Raw genomic sequence first — 11,225 nt, forward strand, 5'->3', positions numbered from 1 at the left:
GAATTGTACGAGCACCTTGGCGAATAGCATGCCGATCAGCTGTGCAAGTCTGAGATTTATGTCGAGCGTTTTTAATTGCCGGTTTTAATTAAACTGCGGCATGTACAACTCGGCCAAACAGCTGCAGCGCGTGCTGACAGCCCGCGAGATTCGTAAGACCTTTCTGGACCACTTCACCGTTAGCCATGGGCATAAGTTTGTGCGCTCCAGCCCGGTGGTTCCCTTTTGCGACCCCACCGTGGCTTTCGTTAACGCGGGCATGAATCAGGTGAGGTAACAGGTCCATTAAATGCCATTGTTTGCTTGTTTATTCGATGGTTTCTATTCTAGTTCAAATCGGTTTTTCTGGGCACAGCAGCAGCACCTTATAAGCGGGTAGTTAACTCCCAAAAATGTATCCGTGTCGGTGGAAAACACAATGATCTATCTGTGGTGGGCACGGATAGCTATCATCACACCTTCTTCGAGATGCTTGGCAACTGGTCCTTCGGGGATTACTTCAAGGTGAGTTTTTAAAGCATACCCTTATAACTATTTCATTTTGATTCCTTTACTTTCACAGCGGGAAGCCTGTGCTATGGCCTTGGAGCTTCTCCGCGGTCCCTACAACATTGATCCAGGTCGCCTTTATGTTACCTATTTTGCTGGCGACAAGGTGCTTGGTATTCCTGCTGATCTGGAATGCTTTGAGATCTGGAGGAGTCTAGGGTATAGCCAATTACATAACTGTAAGGTGTATATTTTAAGTATTCCTTCATTGCAGATTTCCCGCCTCGCGTATCCTGCCTTTTGGCTGCGCAGACAACTTCTGGGAAATGGGAGCCACAGGGCCGTGTGGTCCCTGTACCGAAATCCACATAGATCATCGCCCAGATCTGGGAAGCGTTGAGCAGCGCGCCAAGTTAGTAAATGCAGGTCGCTCCGATCTTACAGAGCTATGGAATCTTGTCTTCATACAGTACAATCGGTAAGGGTTTACTTCAGAATATAATGTATTCCTATCTTAAAGGTTTCCTTATATTTCTAGCCATGCCGATGGCAGCATCTCTCAATTACCCGCCCATCATGTAGACACCGGAATGGGTTTTGAGCGTTTGACAGCTGTGCTGCAAAATAAGTCTTCAAACTATGATACGGATTTGTTTACGCCAATCTTCGATGGCATCCAGCAGGTGGCAAAGTCTCCGGTTTACAGTGGAAGTTTTCCAGATGGTGGAAATACAGCGCTACTTGACACCAGCTATAGAATATTAGCGGATCATGCTAGAATGGTCACTGCCTGTTTGGCCGATGGAATGCTTCCGGATCAGAAGTGAGCTTGGTTTTCTTAGTTTTTATGTTTCTTATTTTAATCCACGTAATATTTCAGTCAAAAACTGCGTCGGGTGTTGCGGAAAGCTCTCAACATTTCGGAGCACGTTTTTGTTCATGATAAATTGTTAACCCAACTAGTTCCTATTGTCGTTGAGACTCTGGGCGAAGCTTATCCAGAGATGTCAGCAAAGCAGCAGGCAGTAATTGACTTGATTAACCACGAGCAAGAGGTGTACAAGAATCTGAGAGAAAGTTCTTCCAAAGCATTTGCAGAGGTGCTCACAGAATTTCCCAATCTTGATGATATAGACCTAATGGAGTGCCCAGGATTCGTGCCCGCCTACCGAGAGTTCCAAGTGCAGCGCTGCAAGTTCCCAAATAACACCATACCAGGGGATTTCCTTTACAAGCTGACGGATACCTATGGTCTTACCGAAGAGAGCTTTCTTAAGCTGGCTGAATTGGAAAACATGAACTGTGACCTGGAGCGGTACAGAGCTGAGGTCAGCCTGGCAAAGATGAAAACCAAGGGCATTCAACGAGATGGCGTAGGAGGATCACTTTGTGATTTGGCCAATGAACAGCTCATTGCAGAAGCCCAGGCGAAGCTAACAAAACGCCTAGAGCCCACCGACAATAGTCACAAATATGCCTACTCTTTCGATAAAGAGAGTGATTCATACCAGATACCTCCTCTAAAAACTACTGTATTGGGAATGCTTCTCAACGATGCGGAAGTTTCGAGAACCCAAGGCAGTCGTATACAGGAACCCTCCACTGACCTAATATCCATTGTTACCGCAGCCAGCAATTTCTACTATGAATCTGGTGGTCAACAATCGGATGGCGGAAAGATCTTTGTCAGCAACAATCACGAGCCAGAGCATCCTTATACACTCAATGTGATTAGTGTGAAGCATCTCAACGATTGCGTGGTTCATGTCTGCAAATTGTCCAGCCCTACAGATGCTTTTGAGCTTGCCATTGGAGATGAGGTTGAACTGCAGGTGGATGTCCAGCAGAGGCAACTCAACACATGCCATCATACAGGTGAGTTATAAAATTTTACATATGACAGATATAATAAATCATCAAATTTCAGCCACTCATCTGCTAAATGCCGCCATCCGCTCGCTTTTTAAGAAGGTTACCTACCAGGTTTCTAGTTCCGTGACCAGCGATCAGTGCAAATTGGAGCTGGGACTGCTAGGGAAACGCATCCAAAAGAGCGATGTGCAGCTTATTGAAGATCTAATTAAGTCAGTTAATCTTTGGTAGATCATTTCAAGATCAAATTTATTCTCTTATTCCTCTCCAATAGTCGCATTATCTGCTCTGCCACGCCTGTTCAAGTTGAATTGCTGAGTGCCGCTGAAGTTCTGCAGCAAAATGACATCACCATGGTGCCCGGCGAAGTTTATCCCGAGCAGGGATTGCGTCTGGTCAACGTGGAGAGCCCTGAACTGCACCTCAGCTCTAAGGAGTTGTGCTGTGGCACTCATGCTACCAACACTAGAGAGCTATCCTGCTTTTGTATCGTCAATTTAAAGCAAACCAATCGAGCGAGATTCGCATTCACCGCTGTGGCTGGCCAGGCGGCGGAAAATGTGTGTAAAAATGACAGAATCCCAATATAGATAGTTATTGAAGTTAATAACCCTTTTCCTGATTCTCTTTTAGGTGCTGAAAACAGCTGCCTTGCTGCGCCACCGCGTGGATCTCCTCGAGAAACAGTTCCAGACTGATAAGCTCACAAACGCCACAGAAGCGGAATTGCAAACCATTCGCCACAACATGCTGCACACGGACATTAAGCTGCCATATGCCTTTAAGATGGACACGCTAGAGCGCATCACAGAGATGCTGAAGAGAATCAAAGATTCTTCCCGCACAACACTAAAGTAAGTTTACCTTAAAACCTATTTAACTTATCTCAAATATTGTTTCTTACAGGGAATTTGTAGATGTCGAGATGCGCAATCTACTGCTGGAAAAACCATTAGACACCCACCCCTTCATCCTGCACTACATTACCAGTTCTGCTCTTGTAGAGGAGATTCCCTTGCAACGAGCCACGAAACTTTGTCAGGATCGTCCTATCCTGGTGATCAGCATGTGTGATAGCGTGGTCAAGGCGCGATGTTGCGTACCAGAAAACTTCATAACAGAAAAATTTAATGCTTCCGCTTGGCTGCAATCTTTTGCCGACACGTTTGGTGGCCAGATAGCTGCGCCTAAAGGTCAGAATCCGCAGGCCGTGTGCAACATGAAGGGCCGGAGGGTCAGCAATCTGTTCGAGGAACAGTTGGAGCAGGCAATGTCAAAGGCACACGCGTACGCTAAGCTTTATCTATAGGTATTAGTTGTGATTACCCTCCAAAATGTGCTAGCTGTAAGCTTGCCCTTTAAATGATTTCTAATGTGAGGAGCGAATAAATCGCTGAATTATTAAGTATAACTAAATGTTTAATCACTTATCACTACCAGATCATCATCATCATCATCATCCTCTTCTTCATTTTCTTCCTGATCCCGAGGCAATAGGCTCGAGTTCATCAACTCTTCAAAGGCATCCGCATTTTCGAAACTTTGATCAAAAAAGTAGCTTATGTTAGCTAAGGGCTTGACTGGCGTTGGAATTTTCTGGCTGAGACGATGCTGAATCTTGAACCGCTCCACCGGCGTCCTAGCTAACATCCTTAGATCTCCCTTTACCAGTAGATCAAAACTGTCGTCCAGTGAGAATCGTTTACTCTGCGGCAATTGCTCGATCTGTGAGAGTTCCCTTTTCTTATCCACTTCAGACTCCGCAGTTTCGTCTTCATTTCCAAGACTCATCTGCGCGAGGCGTAAACTTAAATCTTCAGCCACGGGTTCGTAATGAAGTTGGTGACCCTCGTGAGTCGTCAATGCTGGTTTAGCATTCGGATTCGATATGATACCCTTGACGATATCAGACATGTCAAACTCACAGTCGCTTTCAAGATCTGAAGGCACACACTTGGTAATGGGAGTTGAGCATTGTTGGAGCTGTGGAGCAGCAACCTTAACAGGAGTAGTCTTTTTATTAAGGCCCAGGAATTGTTGCAATGAAGGCTGATTCTCTTCAGGTTGAGCCTTTTTCTTTCTAACCACCCTTTTCGGCTTTGATTTCGTTTCATTTTCCTTGTCCTCTCCTTCTAGAGCAGTAACCTTTTTTCGACTGGTTTTTTTTGAAGGTTTTTCTTTGGACTTCAAAAAGGCAGCAACCAAATCGGGATACGCTGTCTCTAGCATGTTCAAAGGCTCAATGGTGTAATACAGTTCTTCGATTCCTTTGGGATGCTCTACTTCGAACTCGGAAATCTGTTTGTCAGGAATAAGGCCCTTGAAACAGCCGCTGGGATCGTGCCAGCGCAATTCCAAGCTCGCCACTCCTTTAACAGTTCGCTTTTTGATGATCTCAAGAGGTTGGATAAGAACTTTCTCCTGTTGTGATTGTTGGACCTGCCAGCGTGTGAGTATGGGAAAGAACTTCTGGAAGCAGTATATTTCCGGCCATTGCAAGAGATGTCCTATTTGCTTGATGAATTTAACAAGATTTGGTTGCCGCCAGTTTAGATTTAAATTTGGAATGCTGCTAGGTTCACTGAGAAACTCGGAAATGATCTCTTCGTTGGGAAAATCCGGGGATATTAATGCTTTCTTTCGCAAAGTCAACTCCGCTTTAATGGATAATCGTTGTTCTCTGAGGGAAATTTATGCATAAGCAAGTGTATATTAATGTGAAATGTATTTTCTCACTTCCAAAGGCTTTCATCGCAGCCTTTGTGGGTTCGGCAAACACTGCAGCCACTTTTCGTGTGGCTCATTGTCTTGCCAATATGTCCACAATTGCTGCAAATGGATTTGTCATCCACTCGAATCTCTAGGGCATTGTATTTATTGGTTTCCCCACGCCAGTTTCTCAACCTGCAAAGGAAGTAGTCTATTAGTCGGGTACCAGATACCTTGTTTTAGAAATTACTTGTTCAGAATCTCAGTCTCCTTGTATTTATTAAAAAGCTTCAGAACGCCATCCTTCCCAATTCCACCTATGCCATCTGGACAATAATCACATCCACAGAGCAAAGCCATCACAATGATCTTGTTTTGACCAAAATCCATTCGGGTAGTGATCTCCCGCATGTCGTATATGTCCACAGCTCCACCAGCAGCAGCCTGAGCTCCTTGGGTGGAAACTGAGAAGTTACGATAAACTCGTACTGCTCCATATGCAAAGCAATCCGAATCCTGGCTAATGACGCCATCAACTAACTAGGAATACGAATTTTATAGGATTATCATAATATACAACATAGGAATTATCCATATACTAACGCCATGCTTGTTAAGGAAAGCACAATAGGCCTCCGCCTCGCCAGGACCTTGGACGCACTGGATTCCCATAGAGAGGAGCAGCGTTTCGCATTGTTTGAGGACATGGTTAAACCTGCTGCGTCCTTTCTCACCTTTTGGAGGTTGATTTTGAGTGCATTCAGGAGAATTCTTGGGTTTAACTCCTCGAAACTGAAGTTCATTCCTTTTGGCTATCACTTGGCTCTTGAGTTTTGGTGCCACTCCTTCCAAAACGAAAACCGGAGTGACCTGCTCCCATATAAGATAACAAGTGCGAAAGAACAGGTTTCTGTGGACAGATATACATTTTAAACCAAATTTTATACACATTTCTTAAACTCACTTTAAATGATGCCTTGGATGCACAAAGTAGTCCACAACATTTAGGGATTCGCAAACCCATCCTGCCAAATCAATGGCCACTTTCTTCCCCCGCAATTCATTTATAGGCTTACGCTCACAATGGGGCGTTAGGATTCCCCATAATTCCTTAACACCCATTAAATAAAATATTAAAAGCAAAAACCGCGAAATTTCGCAACTTATTCAAACATTATATTCGATTAGAGTTGCTGATTCAGCTATATTCCAGCTAGTTTCTCCAATTTTTAAATGGATTGTCAAATGTATGTATTAAATTAAAGTATGAATAATAATTTTAAGATGTTAAAAATATAATAAAAATTGTATTCTATTTCTGCAATTTCCATCTTCAGATTTGGCTACTTCTCCAAAGCAAATTTGACAGCACTATCAGGACAGTCACTACGAACCGATAACAGTCTTTGTTTTGACAGCTGCACAACGCGCCTACGCGAATGTCCAGTGGTCAGCAGGCTCTTCCTCTTCCACATCGACGTGTCGTGTCAGTCGAAAGAAAGTCCAAAAAATATACAATTTAAGCTACCTCTGCTCCTAGCCTAGCCTAGTAAAATTCAGAAGCTGCCAGTAGTTCGTACGCCACACCACACACAACCACCACCGGCAAGATGGTTCTCGCGGATTTGGGTCGCAAGATAACCACGGCGCTGCACTCGCTCAGCAAGGCGACCGTAATCAATGAGGAGGCCCTAAATGCCATGCTCAAGGAGATCTGTGCGGCGCTTCTGGAGGCGGATGTTAACATACGACTGGTGAAGCAGCTGCGTGAGAATGTCCGAGCCGTCATTGATTTCGATGAGATGGCCGGTGGTCTTAACAAACGTCGTATGATCCAGTCGGCTGTATTCAAGGAGCTGGTAAAACTGGTGGACCCCGGCGTAAAACCTTATCAGCCTATTAAAGGCAAGGCCAATGTGGTGATGTTTGTGGGTCTCCAGGGTTCCGGTAAGACCACCACCTGTACCAAGCTGGCCTATCACTACCAGAAGCGCAATTGGAAGTCTTGTCTCGTGTGCGCCGATACCTTCCGTGCTGGTGCCTACGATCAGATTAAGCAAAATGCCACCAAGGCTCGCATTCCATTCTACGGTAGCTATACGGAAATCGATCCCGTGGTCATTGCCCAGGAGGGTGTGGATATGTTCAAGCGCGAAGGCTTCGAGATGATCATTGTGGATACTTCGGGTCGACACAAGCAGGAGGAGTCGCTGTTCGAGGAGATGTTGGCAGTGTCAAATGCCGTCAGCCCCGACAACATCATCTTCGTGATGGACGCCACCATTGGACAGGCTTGTGAGGCTCAGGCGAAGGCTTTCAAAGACAAGGTGGACATCGGTTCCGTGATCATTACTAAGTTGGATGGCCACGCTAAGGGAGGTGGTGCTTTGTCTGCTGTGGCGGCCACACAGTCGCCCATTATTTTCATCGGCACGGGTGAGCACATCGACGATCTGGAGCCTTTCAAAACGAAACCCTTCGTGAGCAAGCTGCTCGGAATGGGTGACATCGAGGGGCTGATAGATAAGGTGAGCTATAATTTGCAAATTTATTTACAACACATACTTATAACCCTCTTTCCCACAGGTAAACGAACTGAAGCTAGATGGGAACGAGGAGCTCTTGGAGAAAATCAAGCACGGGCAGTTCACTATCCGCGACATGTACGAGCAGTTCCAGAATATCATGAAAATGGGTCCCTTCTCCCAGATCATGAACATGATTCCCGGCTTCTCACAGGACTTTATGACCAAGGGCGGCGAACAGGAGTCTATGGCACGCATCAAGCGCATGATGACGATGATGGACAGTATGTCGGACAACGAACTGGATAACCGTGACGGAGCTAAACTCTTCAGCAAGCAGCCAAACCGTAGCATACGTGTGGCCCAGGGTGCTGGAGTGTTGGAGCGCGAAGTTAAGGAACTGATTGCTCACTATACGAAATTTGCGGCGGTGGTGAAGAAGATGGGCGGCGTGAAGGGCCTATTCAAGCAGGGTGACATGACCAAGAACGTGAATCCCACACAGATGGCTAAGCTCAATCAACAGATGGCCAAGATGATTGATCCCCGGATGCTGCAACAGATGGGTGGCGTTGGTGGACTCCAGAACATGATGAGGCAACTGCAGCAAGGAGCGGCGGGCGGTTTGGGTGGTCTGGGGAACCTTATGGGCGGTTTTGGTGGCAAGTGAGCCGTCGGCGTGTAAATTTAACGATTTTTATATGATTTTGTTTTCCCGCGTAGTTCGTAATTTGTTAGCCATTGTTTCCATTTGTCCAAGACCACAAAAATTGATAACCGAGGTGGTAGCGAATATGGCGTATATAGCCAACTATATAAAGACGTGCAAACAGTTAACAATTCGTTTTTTTGTACGGCTTGGCAGTCACAGTGTCAGTTTTTATAGTTTAAACAGTTTTCTGTAAACGAACTAATGGAAGTAGCAGATGCCTATCAGAATACCCGTAAGGCAGTTGAACTAGATATAAACAATAAATAAATAATATATGAATTTGTCTTTGAATGTGTTGTGTTTATTGGGAGTGAAGGAGTAGTAACTAAACGGTCTGTTTCCATTTTTAACTAAGATTCAGTTAGGGAGAGAAGGTAAGGTTTCGAAAGAGTGAAGCTGAAATACAAGAGGATATATGTGAGGGTGAATTGCCTTCCCTTTCATATGTACATACAAAAACGTAATACAGCCAAGGATTTAAAAAAATAACAAAACAGGAAACCAGAATATGTGAATCTTAGACAATGATTTTGATTCTGAGAGTTCATGACCTCTTTAGAATCTCTTGCCCTTACACATACAACGAAAACAAAAAACATCTCGCGAACAGGTGCTCAGAAAACTCGAAAAGATGTACAGGCGGCAAGTGAACCCAAAGTAAACAAGCAAACAAATGTTAATGCCTTTACTGCTATTTTTTGGGGAGGGTCTGCACACACACTCAAATGTATGCTAAGTGTGTGTGTGCACTAAGAGAAAATATGGTAAAAAACTAAATGAAAAAAAAAAACATTGTTTAGGGAATGATGTAGTTCCGGTACTACATCTGAATTTGTTAATATAATAATGAAATTTGTATACCATAACCACATTTTTTTACGCAACCATCAGAAATTCTCTTTTTCTAGTGTATTTTTTGATAAAACAACTTTTCTGTTGGGGCTGACAGCATCCCTTGCTTCCATTCCGGAAGTGGCGTCAGTTCGTCTGAGTTTTGTTTGGGGGATGGTGTGACTTCCTCTTCCTTTTTCGTTCCCTGAAAACTCCATAATCCACCCACACCCAATCCTCCAGTCTTGCAATAACAATGAAATGGCGATTGCCTGCCATAAAAATGTCTATTAAGCTGTCAAGTTTTGACACTCGTAAAACCATCAAACAAGTCAAACGAACAGGATACCAGGAAATTCAGCAGGACGAACTGCTGTCAACCGTTTTGGGTTCATCCTTGCCACAGCTCCACCACGCACACATAGGCTCACTCACTAGGAGTTTATGTGGGAGGTTGGGCTTTCATATTTCTACTCTCTCTCCCCCACAAAGAGACTTTATTTATGAGTTTTGGGGGGGGAGGTGAAATGATAGCCTAAGGGAGGAACTCATTACACACAGTCCTAAACATTTTACGAGGGAAAAGGATACGAGAGGATGACATCCACAGCAGGATAACCCTTCCATATAAGGGTAGGCATTCTCCTCACATCCCCAGTGAGAGATTTTCCACAGCCCAAATTAAATTCCCAACCCAACGGAATGAAAAATGCATTTGATTTTTTTTGTTTTCTTACAGAAAATCAATTTGTCTTTTATTGATTCAGAAAAAGTTCAGTTTCATTTTTGTTTTTCTTTTTTGGGTTTTTGGATGACAGCATTTGCTCTTTAGGTTTTTCCTTTTTCTTACCAAAGAGACGTTACGTTTTCTTCACGTTTTACTTTTGTGTTGTTTTCAACTCGTTCAACGTCCACAGTTAAATCTTTTGCTATGTTCGGTTTATGCCCTCTCAAGTCGCTTTTAGTTCGGGACCCAGGGATTTTTCAACCTGCCCTCGCTTAGCTTCTTGCCTCTTGATTCTCTTGATGTTCTATACTGATCTAATCTCTTTTCTTTTCTTTTTTTTTACTTACAATTAGATTTAATTTTTGTTTTTTCATCATTTACTTTCTGTTTTTTTTTTGTTTTTTGGTTTTTACGTTTTTCTTGTTCAACTAGTCTTAAGCGAAATAAGCACAAAAGCTGCAAAATGTTTTGCTTAAACTAATTTTTCATTTTTAAACTTGTTTTCTTTTCATTGTTATTTTGGGTTTTTATCTGCTATCTCTCGATCTCCAATTCAGTGTTTCTCCTTCATGAATGATCTCTTTTGCATTTAAGTTGAGGGCACAAAAAGTACGCGTATAAATTTGAAAGTTTTAGCAAAGATTTCGCTTTTTCGCATTTTTGTTCATGTCATTTGTCTGTTTTTCGAGTTTTCCATTTTCATTTTCGTGTTCGTGTGTGTGTGTTTCCTTTTTTTTTTTAGCTTTTACTAGAGATTTAAATACAATTCTTTCGCCATATAAAAATGCTTAAAAGCGTCACATTGATGCAAAAAATAATACTTTAAAAAATACACAGAGAGTTTGAAAAGGATTCCTCATGCTTTTTCGATCGATCGTTCCTTCAGTTTTTCGTTTTTTTTTTCAATTCTGGAGGATTACAAAGAGAGTTGTAGTTTTTTGTTTTTAATTCTTCTGATTTAATTTTACCAGTTTGCGCATTTGCTTTGCTTGATTTTTGTTTTTTTTTTTGTGGTTTTTCGGTTTGTTTTTTTTTTATCATTGTTAATAAGAAAATGAATAAAGTTCTTTAAAAGACTTTGATTTAAAACTTAAAAATAGCAACAAGCGAAATGTACATTACTCTCATTTAAGTATTTCTGTTTCTAAGTTTAATTAGCTGCTTGCATTTTACGCTTACTTAAAGTTAGTTTACGCCTTTGTCGTCGTGTTTTGTTCCTTTCCCCTAAAACCTTCCCTCCCTCTAACCTTTCCTTCTACAAACCATCGTTCCATCATTCCAAAACTTTCTTATTTATTTTTTAAATATAATGAGCTTGTTTTCTTAGCATCCTCTGCCTGTCGTCCCATCGTTTTGCTAG

The 11,225-nt window shown here is 42.9% G+C and overlaps 3 protein-coding genes across 3 annotated transcripts; 2 read left to right on the forward strand and 1 right to left on the reverse strand.

Annotated features, from left to right (window-relative positions):
- The first annotated feature begins 11 nt into the window (after positions 1-11).
- On the forward strand, positions 12-3,769 carry LOC108107545 (alanine--tRNA ligase, mitochondrial). The gene is made up of 10 exons (XM_017215086.2): positions 12-268; positions 331-504; positions 563-708; positions 764-967; positions 1,028-1,312; positions 1,370-2,364; positions 2,417-2,573; positions 2,636-2,921; positions 2,995-3,215; positions 3,268-3,769. Exons 1-10 carry the CDS (start codon positions 101-103, stop codon positions 3,668-3,670), a joined length of 3,039 nt encoding a protein of 1,012 aa, XP_017070575.1. The 5' UTR covers positions 12-100; the 3' UTR covers positions 3,671-3,769.
- A 1-nt stretch (position 3,770) lies between these two features.
- On the reverse strand, positions 3,771-6,447 carry LOC108107546 (flap endonuclease GEN). Its single transcript, XM_017215087.1, has 5 exons — positions 6,035-6,447; positions 5,674-5,980; positions 5,321-5,610; positions 5,098-5,265; positions 3,771-5,041 (listed from the first exon to the last, which is right to left on the reverse strand). The coding sequence occupies exons 1-5, from the start codon at positions 6,190-6,192 to the stop codon at positions 3,781-3,783; spliced, it is 2,184 nt and encodes a 727-aa protein (XP_017070576.1). The 5' UTR covers positions 6,193-6,447; the 3' UTR covers positions 3,771-3,780.
- A 57-nt stretch (positions 6,448-6,504) lies between these two features.
- Positions 6,505-8,586, forward strand: LOC108107550 (signal recognition particle 54 kDa protein). The gene is made up of 2 exons (XM_017215103.2): positions 6,505-7,598; positions 7,657-8,586. Exons 1-2 carry the CDS (start codon positions 6,681-6,683, stop codon positions 8,263-8,265), a joined length of 1,527 nt encoding a protein of 508 aa, XP_017070592.1. The 5' UTR covers positions 6,505-6,680; the 3' UTR covers positions 8,266-8,586.
- The last annotated feature ends 2,639 nt before the right edge of the window (positions 8,587-11,225 follow it).

This window comes from Drosophila eugracilis, unplaced genomic scaffold (assembly GCF_018153835.1).
Source record: "Drosophila eugracilis isolate 14026-0451.02 unplaced genomic scaffold, ASM1815383v1 contig_2088, whole genome shotgun sequence".
Classification (NCBI taxonomy): domain Eukaryota; kingdom Metazoa; phylum Arthropoda; class Insecta; order Diptera; family Drosophilidae; genus Drosophila; species Drosophila eugracilis.

Bases quoted from the DNA above. Each gene is read 5' to 3' on its own strand.
- LOC108107545 (XM_017215086.2), top strand. From the start codon at position 101: ATGTACAACTCGGCCAAACAGCTGCAGCGCGTGCTGACAGCCCGCGAG. The intron at 1,313-1,369 runs GTGAGCTTGGTT...GTAATATTTCAG, and splicing joins GGAATGCTTCCGGATCAGAA to TCAAAAACTGCGTCGGGTGT. The intron at 2,574-2,635 runs GTCAGTTAATCT...CCTCTCCAATAG, and splicing joins CTTATTGAAGATCTAATTAA to TCGCATTATCTGCTCTGCCA.
- LOC108107546 (XM_017215087.1), bottom strand. From the start codon at position 6,192: ATGGGTGTTAAGGAATTATGGGGAATCCTAACGCCCCATTGTGAGCGT. The intron at 5,981-6,034 runs GTGAGTTTAAGA...ATCTGTCCACAG, and splicing joins CATCCAAGGCATCATTTAAA to AAACCTGTTCTTTCGCACTT. The intron at 5,042-5,097 runs GTGAGAAAATAC...AATTTCCCTCAG, and splicing joins TGCGATGAAAGCCTTTGGAA to AGAACAACGATTATCCATTA.
- LOC108107550 (XM_017215103.2), top strand. From the start codon at position 6,681: ATGGTTCTCGCGGATTTGGGTCGCAAGATAACCACGGCGCTGCACTCG. The intron at 7,599-7,656 runs GTGAGCTATAAT...TCTTTCCCACAG, and splicing joins TCGAGGGGCTGATAGATAAG to GTAAACGAACTGAAGCTAGA.